At 35.3% G+C, this 23668-nt stretch overlaps 4 protein-coding genes and 2 non-coding genes across 6 annotated transcripts; 3 read left to right on the forward strand and 3 right to left on the reverse strand.

The window, feature by feature from the left end:
• The first annotated feature begins 1613 nt into the window (after nucleotides 1-1613).
• Nucleotides 1614-1684, forward strand: TRNAG-GCC (transfer RNA glycine (anticodon GCC)). Its single transcript has one exon. It is a non-coding gene; the product is annotated as a tRNA-Gly (tRNA).
• Nucleotides 1685-1696: 12 nt separating this feature from the next.
• On the forward strand, nucleotides 1697-1788 carry LOC145633603 (small nucleolar RNA snoR114). The gene has a single exon (XR_014112912.1). It is a non-coding gene; the product is annotated as a small nucleolar RNA snoR114 (small nucleolar RNA).
• Nucleotides 1789-1972: 184 nt separating this feature from the next.
• LOC145631788 (BAG family molecular chaperone regulator 7-like) lies at nucleotides 1973-5506 on the reverse strand. The gene is made up of 3 exons (XM_081683962.1): nucleotides 4732-5506; nucleotides 2875-3156; nucleotides 1973-2461 (listed from the first exon to the last, which is right to left on the reverse strand). The coding sequence occupies exons 1-3, from the start codon at nucleotides 5401-5403 to the stop codon at nucleotides 2240-2242; spliced, it is 1176 nt and encodes a 391-aa protein (XP_081540088.1). The 5' UTR covers nucleotides 5404-5506; the 3' UTR covers nucleotides 1973-2239.
• Nucleotides 5507-8723: 3217 nt separating this feature from the next.
• LOC145630321 (vesicle-associated protein 1-3-like) lies at nucleotides 8724-13219 on the forward strand. Its single transcript, XM_081682573.1, has 11 exons — nucleotides 8724-8811; nucleotides 8900-8990; nucleotides 9119-9189; nucleotides 9275-9356; nucleotides 9628-9740; nucleotides 9861-10031; nucleotides 10130-10168; nucleotides 10633-10674; nucleotides 10932-10973; nucleotides 12280-12357; nucleotides 13022-13219. The coding sequence occupies exons 2-11, from the start codon at nucleotides 8942-8944 to the stop codon at nucleotides 13130-13132; spliced, it is 798 nt and encodes a 265-aa protein (XP_081538699.1). The 5' UTR covers nucleotides 8724-8811; nucleotides 8900-8941; the 3' UTR covers nucleotides 13133-13219.
• Nucleotides 13220-17167: 3948 nt separating this feature from the next.
• LOC145631789 (disease resistance protein RGA2-like) lies at nucleotides 17168-22175 on the reverse strand. Its single transcript, XM_081683963.1, has 3 exons — nucleotides 22019-22175; nucleotides 17965-21415; nucleotides 17168-17479 (listed from the first exon to the last, which is right to left on the reverse strand). The coding sequence occupies exon 2, from the start codon at nucleotides 21406-21408 to the stop codon at nucleotides 17968-17970; it is 3441 nt and encodes a 1146-aa protein (XP_081540089.1). The 5' UTR covers nucleotides 21409-21415; nucleotides 22019-22175; the 3' UTR covers nucleotides 17168-17479; nucleotides 17965-17967.
• A 434-nt stretch (nucleotides 22176-22609) lies between these two features.
• LOC145632532 (uncharacterized) lies at nucleotides 22610-23017 on the reverse strand. The gene has a single exon (XM_081684901.1). The coding sequence runs from the start codon at nucleotides 23015-23017 to the stop codon at nucleotides 22610-22612; it is 408 nt and encodes a 135-aa protein (XP_081541027.1).
• Between the last annotated feature and the right edge of the window lie 651 nt (nucleotides 23018-23668).

Raw genomic sequence — 23668 nt, forward strand, 5'->3', positions numbered from 1 at the left:
AGAAATAGTTTTGTTTTACAAAGTGGATCAGTGGATGGATGAATTGAACATTTGAACAACATAATGCTTAGTCAGAAGAAAACGACTTTTGGAAGCTTCTTCAAAGGAGAAAGATCCCGTTTTTCTCAAGGTCTTGCTATTAATTGGAGTAATTTTCATGACTTTCGCTTCTTCTTTTTCACGAGGGGTTATAAAGGGATAACACCGTGTAAGGTTTTGTTGCATAACAAGAGCTTTTAATCATACACAATATTATTCTACTTAAACATGGCAACGGGCTGTGCCGTGCCGCCGCAGGCCGTGCCGGCTTCGCTGCGGGCCGTGCCTAAATTTGGCACACCCCAGTCCACAGCACGGCACGGTCCACGTGCCTGGCGGGCCGTGCCGTGCCGGGCCGCGGGCCAAACGTGCCACTTTTTTTTTTTTTTTTTTTTTTTTAAAATGAACGTAAAAAACAATCGATATATAAATATTTTTTAGTACAACTTAATTTTATATAAATAATGTTATTAATTTATGTTTATGTTAATGTTAATATATTTTGTTTTGAACAAACTATATTTTAATTAAGGTTATAAAAATTATTTATCTAATTATGTTTAAGTTTATATAAATAATTTTATTAATTTAGCAAAAAACAACAATACGTATAATAAAAATTAAATTACCACTGTCGTGCCAGACCGTGCCACGTGTCGTGCCGACCCACGGGCCGACCACCGTGCCTCGTGCCGATTCCCAGATTTTCGTTCACGGCACGGCCCACGGCCCACAGGTGGGCCGCCGTGCCGTGCCGGCGATCGATCCGTGCCGGGCCGTGCCGAAATCGTGCCGGCACGGCTCATGCCCATCTTTAATTCTACTACCACGACTTATCCATGGTTTAGTTCGCCTTATTTTTTACTTATTTAAGAAATAATAAATTCTGATTAGAAAAAATAAAATAAAATCATATCATTGTTTTATATGCAGTCTTTTATCGCTAAATATCTTTAATTTCGTAATGAAAAAAATTATGAAAATCATATATTAATAAAATACTCATTATTACGAATCTATACCCCACTTGATATATTTTTTAGTATAGAGTATCGTATATTTAAGGTCAAAGTTTAGTAAAATCAGACATTCAGTTCAGACTGGACTAGACCAAATCATATCAAATCAGCAAAAATAAGATGAACCAAACAAGCTCTTAGCAGTACCAATTTCGTTTATTTTTCTTCATCCCTATATTACAAGTTACTCCGTATAAAGTTACTCTTATACTAAGGGCATGTTCACATTTACTTAATTTCAGTTCAGTTCAGCTCTAATCAGTTCAGTTCAGTTCTAATCAGTTCAATTCAGTTCAGCTCTAATCAGTTCAGTTCAACTCTTAATTTTTCTCTCTGATAAAATATTCATTTCAACTCAATTCAGTTCAATTCAGCTCATTTCAATAAATGTGAACAGGCCCTAAGTATACCATCCTCCTACTAATTAGCTTGTTTGTTTTATCATAAAATATTACTCGCAGTGAATAGTCAGTACAAACTCCAAATGAAGAAGAAAAGGTGGTGCTCAGTCATTGTATAAGATGTGAATTTAATGGAAACAATTGCATACAACAAGCACCAGTGGTCTAGTGGTAGAATAGTACCCTGCCACGGTACAGACCCGGGTTCGATTCCCGGCTGGTGCAAATAAATGTGTAAAGCTGTGATGAATTCTGTGCACAATGTGGCAACTTAGGGTCTGCCACCATCTTCTGATATTCCAGATGAAGCTTAGTGTGCATCTGAGCTACCTTTTTTGCTCATATTGTGCCTGTTCTTCGTTCACGAAATGAAGGCACTCAAAGTTCCGGAACAGCTGAGCTTCCTTTTTTGCTCAACTAAAGTACTAAACCTCATACTCAAAGTTCCGGAACAAAAGCAAAAAAGGATACATAGTACTGTATGAAATATTTGTAAAGGCGGCAGTGACGGGGTTCACTAAATCAATACTTGCATAAAACCCAGATCACATAAACTTGTTCAACACCATCCCAAAACAGTAAGCTCATATGCTCAATAGTACATGACTAATGGGTAGGGAAATCCTCTTGAGAATACATACTACGCTACACCTAAGAACCCAGCCGCTTAATATAAAATGTTTCCAGACTGCAAACTCTAACCTCCTACATTAACCAAGATACAAGTCATACAACAACAAACAGCTGAATAACATGCTTTTATGCGTGCAGTCAACTTCTTTATACGCATGCCTCAAAGGCTCCGTTTTCTTCATCAAGCATTTGGACGACCTGGGCAACACCTTCTGCAATTTCCTTTTGGATGGTACCACTAGGCATGTCGAAGGTCCTTCGCCTCATGGAAAGTGATTTCCCATCAGACTGGGGTTCCACCACATCAAGCATTGCCTCCAGCTCATCAACCATTGACCTCTTTGCAGCTCTCACCATCACATCAACTCCCTGAGCATTGCAAAAAAGACAGGTTATTTCTTATTTATCCCCTACATTGAATGTACGTAGTAGATAAGATAAAAGGATAGAGTGGCGATAGACATGTCAATTAAATCAGAACTCAGGATGGTTTCTGACTTTCAGTTAAGGGTCTCATATTGGTTTTTTGGGGTACAGAATCATTTTTGAAACCTAAATTTCCAGAATAGTATCAAGTTGGTTCAAAGATATCCATTTTTTTCATAGGCACAAGAATCTATATCAAATGAAAATCAGTTTCTGGATATATAATCACCTAATCACCTTCAAACCTAAATTTTTGGATTGGTCTGGTTAGATATATTAGGTGGAGGCAGATTTACATGAAGGTAAAAGATTTAACCATCCAAGGTACTACGACTACGAGCGAAACAAGTTCTCACCTCGATAGCGTCCACAGTGAGGAGCAGAACAATAATTTTCTCCGAGAACTTCTGACGCTCCTCAGCATCACGGGAAACACGGCTACGATAGGAGAAGTTGTGGAACATAGCCCTGAGTTCCTTCAACTTGGTTTTTGCAATTGCCAGCTCACGAAGGGCACGAAGGGCCTGAGATCTACGAATAAGATAAGCCCTGAAGCTATACTGGATCAAAGTTGCAGCATCCATGGGTGATAGTTCTTTCTTTTTTCCCTTGTTATTGGCAGCTCTTTTGGCAAAAGCCTGGCACCAATACAACAAAAGTATACGATTTCCAAATTCCAATCAAAAGAACTAGCACCATGTTAAAGGAAAGAGGTCCAAAATTTAAGAACAAATAATAATAAAAACAGCAAAACAGAACATGAGAATAGCAATGAGTAAATAGTAACACTAAAGGATTTTAAATTAGTACTTCATTTGAGAATTCTACAACAACGTAGGATCTGTCACCATGAGAACACCAGGAGCTGGACACCTACAGAGCATATATGATTGTTTACCACTTTACCAGTCCTTTATATTCAGATTACTTTTCCGAGGTGGATTCACTGACCCATGTGATAATGACTGATATCCATACACTCCATAGCAGTAATATGCATGTACCAAATGCTCCAAGGTGATTACAACTCAAGCTCAAAAAGAGCTATTATTGAATTTGCGAAGACATTAACTTATATTGAATAGTTTGTTAAACCAACATCAGAAAACTTTTTGTTAGCCGGTATCGCATATACAAACAGTAGAGACACCTTCCTTTCGATGCTATATGAAGCTACTTAAGCAAAACTTACACAATTTCTAGAAAATTGGAAAGGAAGAGTTAAACCAAAATCTCAAATTGACCAGAGGACCTATAGTTGCAATCTCATTTTGAATCACTGGGATAAATTAGCCCTAATCACAAGAAAATGCATTGCTACACAGAGGTATAAAATATATTGGAGAATTGGAGGAATGGAAATCACTGCTTATAAGTTCTTCCATTTCCATACAATGACTTTTGTTTCTCCCTTGAAACCAACTAAACAAGGAGCACATTCTCATCTATACTCATTTCCAACCATCTATGTTACTTGGACTCGGGTACTATGTCTGGCACGAATACGTGTCCGACCCGGCTATTTTGTGAAAAATTTCCATGATCTTGAATAAGTGTCTAAGTGTCCCACATATGTCCGAATGTCGAGGGTTCGACACGGATACGTGAGGTAAAACGAAGAGTCTGAATAACATAGTTTACTATAGTAGTTCACATTATATCACCAATGTCCTGCATAATTGATTAGAGGTAGGTCTCTTTTCCTAGTCCAAACTCTAATTCGCCAAAAATAAGTATTAACTACTCAAAAAGCCGACATACACAACGAATCAATCAAAACCCTACACAATCCTCTAACACTATCATATTCTTGTGAGATCAACATCCCTATTAGATCAATCATTTTTACAGCATTGCAGTCACATATACCACCTCTTAAGATCTTCTAACACCTCAAAAACCAGTTCACATACCACAATATCTTATCTACGATTCGAAGTTCATCACTTTCAATCTCAGTGATCACCATATCAACACAACAAAAACAGGTATATCTACATTACATGGCCTAGTAATTCACCTTAGGTTTACCCAACACTATTATTCATCAAATCATCAACAACAATCCATCAAAATACTTCAAAATCATATATTATACAGCATTTCAAAATACCAATTAATAAAATCAAATAATTTACTCATTTTACTACATCATAACTTCAATTAAACCAAACAAACACAAAATGTATACACAAAAGAACATTAAATTATACCTGACGCAAAACTACAGCTCTTTGATCAGGTGATTCTTCGATCTCAACAATGCGCGTAGCAGAGGATCCCTTCTCACCACCATTCTTCTTCTTCTTCTCAATCTCTTTCTTCTTCTTATCACCACCAATAGTAGCCTTCCACGTGTAAACCCTCTTATCATCTTCCTTCCCTTTAATCTCAGTCATCCATTGATACTTTCTCTCTCCTCTCTTCCCTTTCTTGACATCATCCCCTTCAATCTCCGCCGTCCACTTGTACTTCTTCTCAACATCCCCTTTAATCTCAGCCGTAAACGAGTACTTCCTATCCAACTGTTTCAACTCCTGCTTCTTCTTCTTCTCCTTCTCCTCCTTCTCCTTCAACAGCAGAAGTCGGTCGAACTTCGACTCGAGCGAGCTGACTCGGTCGGAGATCTTCTTCAGGTACGACTCGGACGAGTCAACTCGGCGAATGACTCGTTTGAAGGATGAGCAAAATGGGGTTGATTCGATCTGGATTAGATCGGAGATTGAGTCAAATGGGGTTGGGAAAATGAGTTCTTCATCTTCTTCGAAGGGAATTGGAGGAGGGAAAAAGGGGTTTAAGGAGAGAGATTTTGGGGGGAAAATGGTGGTTTCAGTGATGAAAAATGGGGATGATTGTTGGATGATTTCGAATTTTTTGTAGCTCATTTTTTGTTTTTTCCAGAATTTTTGTTCAGAGGATGAAGAAGTAGGAGAGAGAAAACGAAAGATGAAGATAAATGAAGAATTGATGATGATGATGATTGAAAGGGAAATGTAGCGATTAATTATGAGGGGAATTGAATAGGAATGAGAAAGAGTGAAGGGTAATTTGGGAATTTCATACTTGTTAACGAGGATGTCACGGCCAATTGATTGCGGGTTTTTAAAGATAAAAAAAAAAAAAAAAAAAAAAAAAAAAAAAAAAAAAAAAAATATTTGTACTCTCTTCGTCGTAAATTACTTCTCGCACAAAGAGTATACTTGTACACCTTATGTTGTATTTGATTGATTGTAACAATTGTATGTGAGATAACATGGTTAATGCCTAATAATGGTAGTGTTTTGTACTTCGATGTTAGCCATCGGTCTTTAGCTAAGCTGAATGTACGTGATTAAGAGATATTTTCGAGCAAAGCCTCCCAATCGATTAGAAATGTTATCAAGGAAAAAAATGGACATGAGTCGTGATGGAGTGAGCCTCCATGAATTGGGGTTAGCTAGGCTCAGGCCACAAGATACGAAATTAAAGATATTTCGGCCCATGTGAGACTCAAGCTCATGTACCACAATCCACAACATCTTATTGTCGTGATATATTTGCATGTTTAAGTCACATTTCACATAATTTATATGTTTTTGTTATATTGTATCGTGTCCGATCATGTAACATCTTGTTTCTTTCAAATAAAGTCTTTTTAATGCAACATGTAAAATAATACTTGAGTATATCATATTATAATTTTCATAGTAACACGAATTAAGGTATGTTTCCCATTAATCGAATTGAACTGAACTAAATTAAAGTGAAAATAATCGTATAAGAATAGACCCTTAGGGCCTGTTCTCATTGACTAAACTTAGCTGAAATGAATATTTTATAAGAGAAGGAAATTAGGAGCTGAGTTGAGCTAAACTGAGCTGAACTGAATTGAACTGAACTAAACTTCAACGTATGAGAACAACCCCTAGTGTCAAGAATAAGCGAATTTTCTCTCTTAAACTCACGACATCATGTTCCGTACAATCTTTATCATTGCACCGTATACTATTAGAAAATTTGGCTTCTTTTTGCACTAGTAAAGGAGATTCCTTTTCTTAATTTCTTTCTGCCTACTTTCCTGTTTTGCCCTTTAAGAAATTTAAAAGCTACATTTTCACATGTATAATTTTGGACGGTTGTGATGGAGTTGATGGGAACCAAGTGTGGGCCACGTGGGTATATCCGACAAATAATAGTTGTCTGAGTGGGGCCCTTTAATCTAATTTTATTTGAATTTAATATCCAATTCATACCTCTTTTATAAGTATAGTTGTGTTAATGTTTCTCTCTCATCATTAGGTGGGGATGTCTGATGTTTTGCTTGGTTTACGTCTTCATATTCCTTTGACTCATCCTTAATTTCTAACTTCATTATTTGTGGATTTAATTTGTGAAGTTATCTTTGATTGGTTTAGTTTATTTAATTGACACTTCGCTACGCCACTCCACTAATCCACTCCACTCTTAAAGTCTTCATGTTTTGATTGTTATCTATCCTCACTCGACTACCCCGGTTTACAATTTATATAGATTATTAGATCTGGTTATTGAGGAGGGTAGCGCAATGATAATAAGATCACGGCCAAATTTAAAGGACCCTTAATGAACGAGGTTTTCAACAAATAAGGTTTAATTGGATAGAGTCGATATAGGGCTAATTGACAAAAGTCGCAAAAGATATGAAAGAGAGGTATTATTTATGACTTTGTCCAATATTTATTTTAATTATATCGACCCGCTATTAACCCCTTAGAATATACTTGTAACATATACTGCAATTCCACTCTTGCTGTTAGATTTATACGAGTTGCCTATCTTAAGACTCATAACCTTGATTGACACTAAGCTACTTCACTCTTCATGTTAGATATATCTCCAAACAACTCTATGCCTTGATATATCTTGGTGTATATAACAAATTCTACTCCATTTCATGGTTAATGTCCAAAAATAAATTATGCTTTATTATTTATATGCACCTACTTAAGCTTTGGCTTGATTAAAAATGTTTGAATTTATCTAGAGATTTTTTAGCTTATTTTGCGAGTGTGTCATTGTTTATGTTCAATGTAAAATTATTCATTATGTCTTGAGTTATTTTGGTTGAACTTATAATACTTCATTTCATTAAGACTATTTTAAATTAATACTCCTATAAAGTTAACAAATCTAAAATTCAGGCCATCACATTATTATAACTGATTTTACCAATTTCTATTCTAATTTAACTTAACCTCAATTGATTCAATTTTTGTATAATGTAACTTCTGTCTGACCTCAAATATAATAAAAAATTTTCATTTACTTATTAATAAGTAAACAATAGATGACGAAGATTAAATTTTGTATTATGTAATGATAAGGTTTGGAGACATAGGTGAGGAAAATTGAGACCAACTTTCAATAACGCAAATTAATCCTCAACTAGTTAGCAAGCTAAGCGCACACGTTTAGGGTTGCAACCTCGACCTCTAATTGCTTGTCTAGGCTCTTATTTAAGCTATGTTCCAATTTTGCTAAAATATACCCTATTAGATTAAATATGCATCCAATCTCAAAAAAGAAAAATTTCCAATGACAATCATTTAAAGTTAGTATTTTGCAAATTGCTGCCATTTTTAAAAAAATTACAAGTTGCAGCTCAAAAGTACTAATAAATTGTAAATTGCCACACAATTCAATTATTTCATCGATTTAAGTGTCGAAAATATTCGGTTAAGGTTTTATCGGCCATTTTAGCCCTTATGAGCTTAAAATTGGCAAAAAAATTAATTTAAGAGTTTCGTTTTCATGGTAAAATTTAGTTGCACACAAGTCGATACATTTTTTATACGCAAAACGAGGCACTTACGTTATTATTTTGCAAATTTTGAGTACAATTTGGGTCCTTAAAAACTAAAATGACCCCTAAAACCGAACATTTTTCAACACGCAAATAAATGAAAATTTTTTACCGGATTGCAATCTGCAATTTATTACTAGTAATTTTGGCTGGCAATTTGCATTTTTTTTTTTATTAAATGACTGTAGTTTATAAAATACGGTTGTGCTATAATTGACAAATTTTGTCAAAAAATATACCAATTGTCTTTTTTTTTTTGAAAAGAATTGTCTTACATGAATTGTAAAGTTGTAACCTGTTAAACTAATTAGACAAAAAAAAAAAAAAAAAAAAAAAAGAAGCTAATTAGACAAAAAAAAAAAAAAACAAAAAATACCACAGTATTACGTAAAGTTTTACCCCCCAAAATCAAGAAAGTGAATCTAATAGAGGATGCAAAACAACTTTGTTGCGATTGAAAGAAATCATCGAGGTCCCATCTTTTTTCTGCAATTAGAAATTTAGAATTACCCTTCTTCTTTTCTTGCTGTAATAATCTCTCTTATAGTCTTATGTCATAGGTTGGTCATAAAATACAAAGAAAACCCAGTTAATTTTGCAACATGCTCAAAAAATTCATTAACGTTCAACCTTCTGAGCTCAAATTCCCATGTAAGTTCCTCCATTTTCTCTCTTCTTAAACCTTTCTTTCTCTTTTTTTATCCTTTTGTAGTCAATCTTATTAACTTACATTGTTCTTGTGTTGTTCTGCATTGCAAATTTTATTGGGGTTTTTCCAGTTCAATTGAATAAGTTGAGTATAGTTTGGGTTGAATTAACCAACAAAATCGATCATGATGTTGTCTTTAAGGTACCCTTTTCGTTAAATTTAAGAACTTTTTGTTAAATTCTGTGTTTGTGTTGTTAAATTTATTGGGGTTTTGTGAAATTTCAAGGTTAAAACAACACATCCCAAAAAATATTGTGTTCGCCCCAATGTGGGTTTGATATCTCCTGGCTCAACCTGTGTTGTTAAAGGTAAATTTTCTGTTATGGGTTAATTTATGCAAATTTTGGGTTGTTGGTTGAATATGTTGATTAATTTGAGTGTTATGTATATTATACACCCAAGTGTACATAGCTCTTAGGTACACCCAAGGCTATGAGCACGCTTTTGCTCGACTCTAGGTACACTCGGGTGTATAATGAATTGTGCAAAACATTACAATTTCTCAAGTGTTCAAGTGCAATTCAACAATGTGTCTGTTTTTTGGTTACTTATTTGATGTTGACATTGGGTGTTTTTTAGTTAGTATGCAAGCTCAAAAGGAGTTTCCTGTTGGTTTGCCAAAAGACAAGTTTCTAGTGCAAAGTATGATAGCACCAGTTGGGTTGAGTGCAGAAGCTATAACCTCTGATATGGTATGATCAAATTTTTCTTAGGTTGATGAGTTTTTCATTGAGGATTATTGGGGAAAAAAATGAAGGAATGGGTGTTGTGAGTTTTCACTACTGTGTATTGTGTCTTGTTTGTCATTGTAGTTCAGAAAAGATAAAGACAATGATGTTGAGGAGTTAAAGTTGAGGGTAGTATTTGTGACTGCAAATCCACCATCCCCTATTCCCGAAGTTTCAGAAGAAGACTTTTCGCCTGAAGCAAACGAGCTTGAGAACCCGGATCACAAAAATCATATTATGGAATTATTTGATGCTGTAAGTGCTACTTTCTGCTGTTAGGATACATTTCAAAATGCTACTTGTGAATATTTGGATCCTCATTCCTCAGGCTGTAATTTAATTGTGTGTTTCAGGCAACAAGTGGATGTGAGCTCCAAGACCAATCCCCCAAGGTTTAAAATCTTGTCACTTTCTTAATGTTACATCAAAGTTGCTTGATTGAAGCTGTAAGAAATTCCGTGTTTGAAGCTTTAAAAAGTCACACATTATCATCTTGTGATTTTCTTAGTATTTTATTATCTTGAATTATCAGTCATTAATCACTTGTCATTCCTTGTGGATTCGTTAGGACTTAGGAGGCCATTTCCATTAATTCCACTTCCATCTTGTGAAATTGAGTGTAGAACAATAGAACAGGTGTAACTGTGAAAGCATGCTGGTGGAAACCAAGGCTAAACGCCTAAATTCATATGTTATTTACGCAATCTGATGTTAGCACTAGTGATAAAAGTCATAATTTAGGTCCCCTTCTCAATTTTCATTAGCTCTATTGTCCTTGCTGGATTCATTTCTCCTTGACAAGTCATTTAAATCAATGAAGCAATGCATGATTAATTTTATTGTTGTATCTAACTAGGAATCAAACACTGACACAGAGGACGAAGATAAAAAATTCAAGGTGATTACTATCTCTGTCTGTTGGTTAATGGTTATGATGTAAAACTCCATTGGTGGTGTACTATGACTCCAAAATCGGTCATGCATTTCAGACTTATAGAGTTATAGTTCGTTGTTTTTGATGCTTCCCCACTTTATTGTCTTTACATTTTGAATGCTTGGGTCATATGGTTGAATATAGTTTCAGCCAAGTGTTTAAAATATTTTATTGCATCATGGATGTCATTGCAGAATTAACTCTCTGGTTTTTGAATTCAGGATTCAAATTCTACATTTGAACCTGAAGAGCAGCTTTCTCAGGTACAATAATTTGAATATTCTTGATCTAAACACTGCATGTAGATGTAGCCTTTTCTCTTACTATCACTTCTTTTATGGCTTACCTAAATTGTAAATGATCATAAAAGTCTTCATTAACTTATTTCTTATCATGATTCCTGTAGAGTTCCATCACTTTTTTTGGGTGTAAGCTGCGTATGGTATTTAGAGTTGATATATGAGACCTTAGCATCATATAGTTTACTTTATTATTTGGGAGATTACCAATCTTAGCATATTACTGGATGTTTAATGGAAAAGAAGTGTTAATGGACAAGTAATCTCTCAAGTTGGTTGATTTTAAAATTAATGGATCCACAAAGCCAAATGGAAACGCTAAAAGCCTTAAATCTTGATGGGTGACTAGATTTTTATAAGTTTCATATAATCAATCCATTGTAAGTGATAATATCTGAATGTAAGTTCTAACTCAATAAGGATTGCTAAGACTTGAACTTTAAACCATTATATATGCATTAAAAAAAATTCTTAATATATTTGCAGATACACTTTTAGATTCGTGTTAATGCTAGTGGTATAGGGTCTTTTGTTCATAATCTATAAGATATTTCAAAAGTATTTCCTTCGCTGCAGTTAATGCCGTAATGGACTATCCACAATCAGGTTAGTTAGAGAGAGTGTTAGTCATGTGATTGACATGCAGTATTTAGGTGTATTCCGAGGTGTTATTGCACAAGGATGAAACTAGTGTTGTTGATAATCATGGGCCAGTTAGAGTGAGTGCTGAGGATGAGGTCTGTACTAACATTTTAGGTTAAGTTAAAGTGAAGTTAAAGTTTAACTTAATAAAAAAATAGCTCATGTCTGGTAAGTTAATCTATAATCGTCTATTCCCAGCTGCACTTGATATCATCTTGTAAATGCATATACCTTCTTAATATTGTGAGTCGTGACACAATTACAGGAAGAAAGTATAATTCCTTTGTAAGAGCTCTTCTAGCAATCTCTTTCATTCATGTTCCTGAGTTCTTCCAATTATGAGGAATTTGATGACTTTCATTCCCTGTTTTATAATTGGCAAAAATTTACGGTATGCTAATATGCTATAGAAGGCAACCAAATAAGTTTGGTTAAGCTATCAGAAACTCAGAACTTGCTGTAAACAAATATATATGAAAAACTTTCCTTGATGTATACTAATAGACGTAATACTGTACTCCGTGTCATGCATATGATTCACACAAGCTTCTTATATCATGCATGATAATTAATGACCTAAATAATGTCTACAGTTGATGTAAAATTATTTGATGGTAAAATGTTTCAGGACTGGGATAGGGTTTGTCAGCTTATCGGCGAAAGGACTTTCTTGATACAAGAAAATCAGAAGCTGCAGTATGAAGTGGTTTGTCTTGAAATCACTCCTTTTTTTTTTTTTTTTTTTTTTTTTTTTTTTTCTTTTTTTCTTTTTTGTTTCGATCTGTGTCATCAGCAAATTGTTTCCCCTTTGTTGCCTTGTTGGTGTATGATTTAATTTAGTAGCTGGGGCTTACAATTTCTCTTAAAGATGCGAAATCTATTACTCACCATATAAACCAAGTTCTAATGCATTCTGAGTTTCTGTCATTTCTAACTGTTTAAAAGGGGTAAATTTAAGTTTATCTCTGAGTTAAATTTGTGAATATATCTTCCCTCACAACCTAATCATTTTCTTTTCTTTTTTAAATGATAAAAGTAAAATACTAAAGTGGCACAGAAATACATGCATAAAGTTGTGAGAGGAGATAAACTAAAATGTTAATCTCTATGATGAACTTGGGCTTCCTCGTTTAAAAGCAAGCATTTGTTGTTGCTTGTTTGCGCTGAGATTTGCATATTCCGTCCCTTTCTTCTGTAGTAGTGCCTATGCTAAATTCCATAATAAGTATCAACTAATTCTTCTTAAACTTAACCTATGTTGAAAAATAAAGTCAATAGCCTCTTGAGAACTTTAGACTGAAAATTTTCTTGCACAGAAAACATACTGCAGCATTTATATCTTTAGCCAACATATTTTGTTTTTTGGACAGGAAATGATTAGGAAGCGAATCTTCAGAAGCACTAGCAATGGTCGTAATGTAATTCCACTCGTGCTGTTAGCCTGTTTCCTTGGCTTTCTTGTCGGGTATGTGATTAAGTAGCCTTCTGCAGTCCCATCGGAAATCTTGCCATCACCACTGTGTATACAAGCGAGTAAGCGATAACTAGTCACTTATATATCTTGATGTAGCTAATTAGCATTTTTACTGTTAACCTTTTTGACTTCTGATTAATGATTGATCAAAGATCAAGGTTCTCTAAAAGATAATCTCTGGTTGTTAATTTGTTACTTTACTTTCTGCTATTGCTTTATCTCAACTGTAAAAAATATGCCCATGTTTTAAAATTTTGTTACTAAATAGTTGTGATTCTCTAAACATAATTAAGCACCAACAACTTGAACATTACAAAGACAGAACATCAGCAAAGAACCAACAACTTGAATAATAACATCAACATTACATAAAAACTAGATTTTCTCTATAAAAATACTTCCAATCCCTAAATAAATAATTTATTTTAAGTAGGAGTAAAAAATACAGCAGGTGAATGATAATCTGGAAATTCAGGAAAACCTGCCATCAGAGAAATGATCCCTATTCCTATCAAACCACCCCAGAAAAGAAACCTGAAACAGCAGTGAGTATTACTGGCAACATAATCTTCTTCGTCGCCGTCATAATCCTTTTCTGCCTTTTCTCTCTTGTCATCCTTCCGATCAATTACCCTGATTATTTCCACCTCATCCCTGGTCGTTTCGAACTTTCCAACTTCATCCTGTTCATCAGAAATGCTCTTCTCTGTATTTACTACCCTGTTTTCAGTATACTCATCAATTTTAACCAATTCCTGACCATCTTGTTCCCCCTCGCCTTTCTCGTAAAGCCCTTCAAATTCCATTAATCTGTCTTGATCATCGTCTGCAACAAACTCAGAATTCTGATATACCTTGTACCCTTCCAAGTCATGATCAAGTTTTTGCACTTGTTCATGATAATCTTCTTCATCAATACAGGAATCAGAGTTGGAACATACAGGGGGCTCAGCAGAGACCGTGAATGAAGAGGTTGGACGGGGATTGGTCAATTTGCGAATGACAGACTGCATTGTCTGAACCCGACGAGCAATCTGGTGCAAGTGATGTACATCTTCCTGTCCTATACCCGAGCTTTGATTCGAGGCAATTTCAGCAGTTATATAATTGTGGATGAATAATAAATTATAATCAATCTCACCAGGAACAAAATCGTAGGGAGTCGTTATGTCGCTTTCGCGAAATTCGGAGACTAAAGGAGTGATTTGGGATTCCAAGTTATCAAGTTTCTTATGCCACACCGAGTATTTCTTCTCCATCTCTATTTTATTGCTTTATCCCTCACTTGGTCTGTAACTCTGTTTTTATGTTTTCTAAAGGTAGTTGTAGTTGAATCAATGGGCGGTTAAAGTGACGGTTGAGAATTTAGAAATCGTGGCGCCAAACTTGGTAACTGTCAATATCATTATCATCATGCAAGATGTTTTTTGGGCCATAATTTAGTCGTGGGCCGTTTAAGGCAAGAAAGCTTAGCCCATTAGAGTTTTTTTTTTTTTTTTGAGGAAATAGCCCATTAGAGTGTTGCCTAGTCCAAACCTCTATTATTTCCTTTTTTTTTTTTTAAAAAAAAAAAAAAAATAAATAAATAATCCTCTATTATTTTCAAAAATGTTTTTACATTAACCCGAGCCAATAACTAGTTGATTCATAATCCAGATAAAAGGAGTTGGAATGCGGGTACAATGTTGCACCTGTCGACACACACAAGGTGATGAGTGTCCTACACGCACCACATACTTAGAAGCGATATGTAACATGTAAAAAGACTAAGGGATGCATACATGCATTACAAGATGTATAAACGGGTATACAATAAAAACAATGCTTACACAACCTAATATTTACTTCATAATTGGAAATTGGGAATTCTCATTAGGTAAGTAAACTCATGTAAACACATAGAAAAAACACGTACTACTTTATACATTGTAAGGAGTATTAATCATCACATCACCAATGTGACATTATACAAAACATCTTTTGAACTATATTTGACACAAAGTCTGATTATACTTCATATTTATACATCAAAACTACAAAATAATCATGTCAGGAATATGTGAAACAAAATTAAGGGGAGATTAGGAAGAAGAAATTGACGATCTTAATTATGAGAAGGCGGTCTAGATCTGGGCTTAGGGTAATCTGAGTAAATCCCAGGATAACGAGCATGGTGTTTGTTAGAAACGTGCCAAGACACAACTGATTTCTTCATAACAACTGAATTTGCTTCTCTTCTATGCATCATTAATAACCCTCTATGTTTTCGATGAAAATTTGCAACTTCATGAGTTAGCATTTCCTCTTCTTTGTTAATAGTAGCCAACTTCTCTGTAAATCTCTCTATTACCTGCAATTTTTTTAAATGAACATATTTTACTTAGTTACATATACATTTATTTACAAAAAGTACGTACTCTCTAACACATTAGAATTGTATGCAAATTAACATTTAAGTTTGACAATTTTATTAAATTTCAACAATGTAGGTTCACCCATAATCTTTATGTGAGCGTTGAGAATTCGATTTTTATCTGATTAACATTAAACAAAAAAAAAAAAAAAAAAAAAAAAAAAAAAAAAAAAAACCTACAAATATGTTTTTAAACATATATATGGATGCCATTTCTTAGAGAACATACCAACTAAACTTATATCAAATCCAAATTTTTTTTATTTAAACTATTCGTGTAGTTTTTAAATATTAGTTCAACTATTTTCAAAATTATTGACTCAAGTAAATTAGTAACTACTCAAATGGAGAAGGATAAAAGTGAAAAACACTAACCTTAAATGATTGGCGAATTGATGAAACTTCAGTATTAAGCCAAAAATGACGAGCTTTACATGCATTAACCAAAAGAAAGAAAATCAAAGTGCTAATGAGGAGTTTAATCGCCATGATAATCTCCGAGATTAAGGATAGATGAGATTAAGCTAACTCGAACGAGTAACAAAAGTAATACATATAATTATACCAAGAAATGAAAACACGAATATAGAAATTGGACTTACGATTTAGCTATATATATAATCATACTTTTTAAAAAAAAAAAATATTTTTATTGTTAAAAGGAGATTAAAAGTACATCTATATATATATATGTAGGCTTAGCTAAGATCAACAAACATATAATTATATAATAATTACGTTTAAATTAATGTATTTATAATCTATGTCTTCTAAAATTGTAGGCTTCAATGAAGAACAAGACTACAAGAAGAGCACTTTTTGTGCGGATGTTGTCGTTGTGTAACTTGTGTTGTGCTTGTAAATTTTAAAACAAGAACATGAATATTAGTATTCAATATAATGTGCTTCCCAATAGATTACGTTGACAACATAAAAATATGGACAAATAAATTGGAAGTTATTTTAGTGTTTGTGTTCTAACCCGGTTTAATTAGGGACAAGGTTAAAAAGTATGCCTTGAAAAAGTTTGGTACATTGGAGTGAGCAACCCCTTTGTGCCCTTGGATGAGTTTTGAAATTAGAAAATTTGACAGCTATTATTATTATTATTATTATTATTATTATTATTATTATTATTATTATTATTATTTTTTAAATGATATAGATTTAAGAAAAGCAAGAAAAGTTAATGATTTCGACCGATATTACCGATTATTTAATGTTGGATGTCAACTACAGTAGATTAGTTGTTTAAAATTATAGACATGTTGGTACGGATATATGGATCAGATTTATTTTACTGTACATCATTTGCATTTTGCACCTTGTAAAATTTGGGATATCCGGTTTCATGAGTCCTCTTTCCATTGCATACATTTGCATATTTGCTGTTAATCCTTTTGATGATTTCACATTTAACAAAAGCACATTGGGATCCGAATGAGTTACTTAATATTTTGACTTTAAATGGTTAAACATTCTATGAGGTTTTAAGTTTCAACCATCAACAAGACAATGCCTTCTCGACTGTAACAAGGGTATGTGAAACAAGCCGCAAATTGTGCTACAAAGCACAAGGTCAAAAAAGCAATAGAATATACTTCGTAAGTAGTATTAGTAATGTTTAGTTTGAACATAGCTTGTATGCTTCTCTTGGTGGAGATTTTCAAAGAGTTTATTAATGAAAACCTCGTGATTTGAGTAATTTCCATTAATCAATATATATTACAACAAGAGTTCTAATTACGGCGTATATTAGGAAACTAACAAGTTGTAAGAAATTCTTTTACAGAACATGAAGTATATCTTAAACTTACAAAGAGAATACAATGTGTATATTCTGATATTCTTTATCAAACTAGCCTTGATGCCATTGTAGCAGCTCTTGTTTATCAGCAACACTTCAACAGTTGCCAGCTTATTTCTAAATCCCTCTAGTACCTGCACAGTGTACAATACTAGTGAACATCCTACATACAGTCAACTACAGCATACTGAAACTGAAAATTGAAAATGTATCAGTATATGGCATTTCAAGAGCAGAACCTCATTTGCAAACCATGTTTATAAAAGTAATGGAATTTCAATTTTCATCCTTGATTTTCTGGAAATGTGCAACAAAAGTAGCACCATTTAAAGTAGAATTACTGTTAGCGAAAAACCTAAAGCAAACTTAAAACCGGAGCAATTTCCAATTGATTAATGATCATATAACTCCAAACTGAAAAAACTTTTAACAAATCAGCACAAGACCCATCTAGAAAGAGCAGCAATGCTATGAGTTAAATAAAAGGATAATGCTAGAAAATATAATTATAGAATGGAAGAAGTATGATATATATCAAGTGTATTGCAGGGAACAGTAGTATTTACTTGTTAGCTACCTGTTTATAAAATAACAATGATTATAGAGAAGCAGCACTTACAAGTCATGAAAAAAAATTCTTTCGAAAATTAATGATGGGGATGTGTTTAATGTAGGGCCAATCCTCCCCGGGAGGATCCTTTTGACATCTACTCTTCAGGCTTTCTGAACAATTCAAGAGCTCAAGTTGTTTTAGTGAGGTGAGTTTGGGCATCCAATTCGGTAATGATTCTAGTCTTTTGCAATCACGAATATAAAGGTATTTGAGGGAAGCCAAGGATTGCATCCAATCAGGCAGATTCACTAGCTGTGGGAGATCATAAAATCTCAGGTCGCAGAGGGAGTGATGAAGGGATCGCCATGGCCTGCCATCCTCTGTCTCTTCTGATAGCCTCACATTTGGACAGTTCCGTATCACTAACTTCTTTAAGGCAGTGAGATGCTCTAATCCTCCACAAACACTCCTCAGTTTGACAGATTTCTTAAATTTCAAGATTTGCAGAGAAGAGGAGCAGTTGTGAAACACCTCCTCTACTTCTTTTAAGCTCTCCATGTCCCCCCCATCTTTCTCAAGATTTAATCTTTCAAGGCTCTGCAAAGTCACCATAGGCAGAGAATTTAACCACACCGCATTGTCTATTTTCACATACCTTAACATAGGAGTTGGAATACTACTACTTTTACTCGAATTTTCAGTATCAAACAACGACCGCGACAACTTATCACCAGAGAATACTGATGATGAGGGAGGAACCTCTCCTATTTTTCCACCCCTTGTTTGTAATATTTTCAGTCTTTTATTGAAGCTTCTTAACAATAGATCATCCACTTTGAGACATAGCGGAATACATGTCAATTCTGGGCAATATTTTATATACAAGTGAGAGAGACATAATTGCAAATTTATGTTATCTCTCCATCCTTTAAACTTCGGCAAATACCACAAATCAAGGTTTTCCAAGGAGGGAAAGATTGTTACTCCTTGAGCACATTCTGATTCAGACGTGGAACTAAAAGCTAATTGACTAATTTCTATGTACTCCAACTTAGGCAAACTTACAATACTCAGGAATTTGAGATGCTGCAAAGTTCCCAAACATGGCAGGTACTCCAACTCCGTGCAATCCTCAAGACAAATAGATACAAGATTTGGGAGAAGGGTTGTCCAACCAGGCATTCTCACACCACGGTACCCCCGTACGCTTAACACCTTGAGATTCAAATGTGGTTGCAGCTCTTCCATAAATCTTCTTGCTTCCTCGGTACCCAAACCTTCATCTATCTCCTGGTGACAGAAATGAAACATAAGGCCCTTGAGATGTTCCTTACTTCTTAGATAATGTCCTTCAGTACTGATGTCGTCTACCTTAACGACATTTTTAGGCCACTTAAAGCAAATATCAAGACGGCCTTTGAGGTTGTTCATAGCCTTTAGATCTTCCAGTCCATCTAACCATTGCCTTGTAGTTGAATAACTCCCTACACCACCCACAATAAAATCACTTAGTGTGTGAAGACAATTCAACTTACCCATCCCCTTGGGAAAACATGTCATATTCAGGCAAAAATCTGTAAACAAAGTCCTCAGCTTCACCAGCTTGCTCAAATCTTTTGGCAACTCTTTCAATTCAATGCAATCACTTAACTTTAACGTTTGTAAATTACATAGTTTTGTAATCGACTTCGGAAGCACTTCTAGACGGTTCAACGAGAGATCTAAATACCTCAAATGCAACAGTTCACCTATTGATTCTGGCAATGTTTTGATTCTTACACAAGACAAATCCAATACCCTGAGGCGAATGCAATTAGCTATTTGTGCCTCTACGAAGAACTGATCCAATCTAACAACTTCCCTGCGACCAAATAAAAGAAATGTTCGAATATGGGACTTGTATAATGAACATCTTGCAACTTTGTTTTTGACAGACAGATGGCAAACTTTATCATCCAAGTTGCCCTCTAAGTTATCTGTTGCATAAATTTCCTGTTTGGTAACTGTTTGAGCAACATCGTGCATGAGATCGTGTATCTTAAAACTCACAATATCACCATAAATCACATGTCTTACTATGTCTTGAAAAAAGCATCTTCGCAACAAAATTGACAAATATTCCTCAGCAGCATCTTCTATACTTTGTCCTTCATCTAAAGGGACGATATAGCCTTGTGCCATCCAAAGGCTTATTAGCATCTCCTTTTCTATCCGATAATCCTTGGGAAACAACGCACAATAGCTGAAACAACTCTTCAGTGGAGACTCGAGATTGTGATAACTTAGCTTCAATATAGGCATGATGTCATTGTGGCTCTCTCTGAGGTTGGCTAATGGAATTTGCACAACTGATAGCCACTTACTCTTGTCTTGACCATATAAGAGACTTCCTATCACTCTTATAGCAAGAGGGACTCGAGCACATCCTTTTACAATCTCTTCCCCTATCTTAACCAAGTCGTCAGGAGGGTTAGACGATTGCAATCCAAAAGCCACTCTTTCAAACAAACACCAAGAATTCACATCTGACAAGCCTTGGAGCTTGTATGTAAGACCGTCTCCTATAATTTTTGCGGTCGCTAGTGAACGTGTTGTCACTAAAATCCAGCATCCTTTTTGACCTCCGATTAAGAATCTTTCCAGGTCACGCCACTGATCACACTTCTCAGACCATACATCGTCTAAAACAAGCAAGTATTTTTTGCCTGCTAGTTGATTGCGTAGCTGCTTTTGTACCTGATCCATGGTGGAGTCCTTCTGAGGCTTGTGAGCTGCTGAAGCCAAAATCTTATAAAGAATATCTTTTACATCAAGTTGCTTCTGATCTTGATCAGAGACACAAGTCCACAACCTCAATGGAAATGCACTTGTAATCCTTGGATCGTTATGCACAAGCTGAGCAAGGGTTGTTTTGCCCAACCCTCCAATTCCCACAATCGTGAGAAAAGATACATCGCGTTGCACATTGGAATCGAGCATCATACCAACAATCTTCTCCAAGTCATCATTTCTTCCAATGATATCACCAGAATCCACATAAGAACAGGTCTCAGGCCTTCTCCTCCGGATAGGCTCGGGATCATGCTTCAAGCTAAACTGAGTGTTATAAGCAATAGCATCCAATTTCTTCCTGATTTTCTTAACCCCTCTAGACATTCTGTAAGCAACACCTAGCGGGTTATCAGAAAAGAAGTGACACACCTTTTTAGCGAGACTACCACCAGCCTCCAAAAGTTGCTTCTGCTGAGCAAGAGAAACAAACTCGTCCAGCAGATCATCTGCTTCAAAGACGGCGTCCTTGAGCTCCTGGAGCTTATACTGTGCTTCATGGGAGAGCTCCTGCTTGGCCTCTGCATCAAGAAGCACAGCATTGACAGCAGAGACGGTGCGTCGGAGATCATCAAGCTGGGATTTGTAGCCAAAGATTGAAAGGATCTCTTGGAGCTCTGAACACTGCAGCGACGCAAGCAGTGTTTGAGCAGCTGATAACACTGTTCCAATCATATCCATTTTTTTTCTGAAAAACAAAAGAACCGACAGAATAAGGTAATGGTTGTAAGATGATCTGCTAAATCCCTCTCAAAAGAAAAAATAAATACAAATAAACATTGAATCATATCGTTGAAATCTTGTAGCAAAAGGAAATTAAGTTGTGCTTTACTTTCATCATTTCAATATCCAATCATCTATTCAGCTTTATTGATCAATCAATTTTCTTATATTTGTGACCAATCTATTCAGCTTTATTTGCATCTAATTTATCAATTTCAATGGTTCCAGAAATTGGTTTATTGTTTCCTGGTTGTTTCACTAGTCAACTAAAAACTATACTCCATCACAAATTGAAACAAGCAACTGAGCTTACCATCACAACAACACCACACAAAAATGCAAGAATTTTTCAAAAATAAATCGAAATAACAAATTAAAGTTACACTGAAGAAATTAGCGGTGATAAATCGTTAGAATGGTAATTCAAGAAAGTGTGAATGGAGATTGAAAAGGGATACAGTTCAATAATCCACCTAAGAACAATTAAATCAAATATAGTGTGCAATTAATTAAACCCTATATTCTGAAATTGATATTCGATGATGATAGTGAAGAATATACATCTTACCTCGGCTTCAATGGAGGAGAGAAAACTCAGAGAATGCTTCAATGGAAAACTCGGAGTACGCTTCAATGGAGGAGAGAGAAAGAGTTAATGAATTATAAGAGGAAAACATGGGAAAGGCCGAAAGAGCCAAAGAGGGAGGTGTAGCTTTTGAATTTCAATTGCATTTCGGCTTCATTTCATGAGAACGGTGGATTTTCATACTGAACAGTAACAGAGTAATAAATTACTCCGTATTAATGAGAGGTGAAAAAATTGCTACTTCGTATGTAAAATTAGTTGTGTATAATTTTCTTTTTTTTTTTTTTTTTTTTTTTTTTTTTTTTTTTTTTTTTTAACGAACAAGAAAACAAGAAAAGACTTATATGCCCTTTCTTGCTGCTACTGCAAGTTTATGGGCTTCAAAGACTCTACTTCTATTTACTTTCCTAATTACAAAACTTTGGAGAGAAAGAGCACATTCCTTTAATTCCTCCAAAATTTGCTTGATCTCCCTTCTTGCTCTGGTGCTATCCGAGACTGCTTGGGCCAACTCCATAGAATCAGTAAGCATCACAACATTGTCCCTTTCTAAACTCGAGCTTTGTAAAGCCATTAATGTCGCTTTAGCCTCAGCTTGACAGGGTGAGGTAGCAAAAACTGGACTTTTGCCCAAATTACAATACCTCTGTCTTTAATTACCCACCCAACAGCTGCTCTCCATGCGCTGCTATGCTTGCTGTCCACTTTCTTCCACGCACCATCAATGATAATAATATACCTTTGGTTAGCTGGCTCGTCATTGGCTTGGTTCGAACAAGAACGTTGGTGCATGTCATCAGCTTCCACGATGTCTTCCATTCGACCCCATTGTTCACATGTTTTGGTGTTATTCCCTAAGTCCCATCTCTGCTTCCAGTGATGCGCCAATTTGATAATACTGCGAGGGGAGACTAGGGAATTATTGAAGCTGATGTTATTTCTTAACAACCAGATACTCCAGAGAGTGCTCACAAATTCCATGGTAGTATCATTTTGAGCGTCATCAGTGGAAAGAAAGTAAAATAGGAGGTTAGACACCCATGTACTTATGTCAAGATTTCTTCCTATATCCGAGTTGATGCCCAGATTGCTGCATTTCCAAATTCTTGTAGTCACTTCACAATCTCTGAACTAGTGACTAGTGGTCTCTTCTTCCGCGTTGCATAATTTGCATTTTGTGTCAATGTCAACGCCTCTCTTCTTTAGGTTACTCAGCGTGGGCAGAGCATTGTGCATCAATTTCCAGATAAATATCTTGTGCTACCTTGTGCTTGCCAATATCCTGATATTAGAGAGTAATGTCATGTACTCGAAGGACCCTAATCCCAACCATCAGATTGAAGTTGGTTACCGGGGTGAATAGCAAGGATATGCTTTGCTATAACTGGGCTAAACCATTTGCATACTAAACCCGCCTTCCATTTGCCATGCTCATCAATTAGATCACTGACAAAAATTGGTTTTTGCTCTGTGGAAGGAAGCTGGTTGTTCTTGCATTTGATAACCTTGTCAGTCACCCACCAGTTATGCTCCACCTTTATGCTTTTACCATAAGCAATGGTTCTTTTAAGACCCTCCCGCAAATGATAAATACTCTTGAATATGCTTCTAGCACCCCAAGACATTGAGGTG

Source organism: Chenopodium album, chromosome 5 (genome assembly GCF_948465745.1).
Source record: "Chenopodium album chromosome 5, dcCheAlbu1.1, whole genome shotgun sequence".
Lineage (NCBI taxonomy): Eukaryota > Viridiplantae > Streptophyta > Magnoliopsida > Caryophyllales > Amaranthaceae > Chenopodium > Chenopodium album.

Bases quoted from the DNA above. Each gene is read 5' to 3' on its own strand.
- LOC145632532 (XM_081684901.1), bottom strand. From the start codon at position 23,017: ATGGAATTTGTGAGCACTCTCTGGAGTATCTGGTTGTTAAGAAATAAC.
- LOC145630321 (XM_081682573.1), top strand. From the start codon at position 8,942: ATGCTCAAAAAATTCATTAACGTTCAACCTTCTGAGCTCAAATTCCCA. The intron at 8,991-9,118 runs GTAAGTTCCTCC...GGGTTTTTCCAG, and splicing joins TTCTGAGCTCAAATTCCCAT to TTCAATTGAATAAGTTGAGT. The intron at 9,357-9,627 runs GTAAATTTTCTG...GGTGTTTTTTAG, and splicing joins CTCAACCTGTGTTGTTAAAG to TTAGTATGCAAGCTCAAAAG.
- LOC145631789 (XM_081683963.1), bottom strand. From the start codon at position 21,408: ATGGATATGATTGGAACAGTGTTATCAGCTGCTCAAACACTGCTTGCG.
- LOC145631788 (XM_081683962.1), bottom strand. From the start codon at position 5,403: ATGAGCTACAAAAAATTCGAAATCATCCAACAATCATCCCCATTTTTC. The intron at 3,157-4,731 runs GTATAATTTAAT...TATTGGTGCCAG, and splicing joins GAGCTGTAGTTTTGCGTCAG to GCTTTTGCCAAAAGAGCTGC. The intron at 2,462-2,874 runs GTGAGAACTTGT...TGCAATGCTCAG, and splicing joins TCACTGTGGACGCTATCGAG to GGAGTTGATGTGATGGTGAG.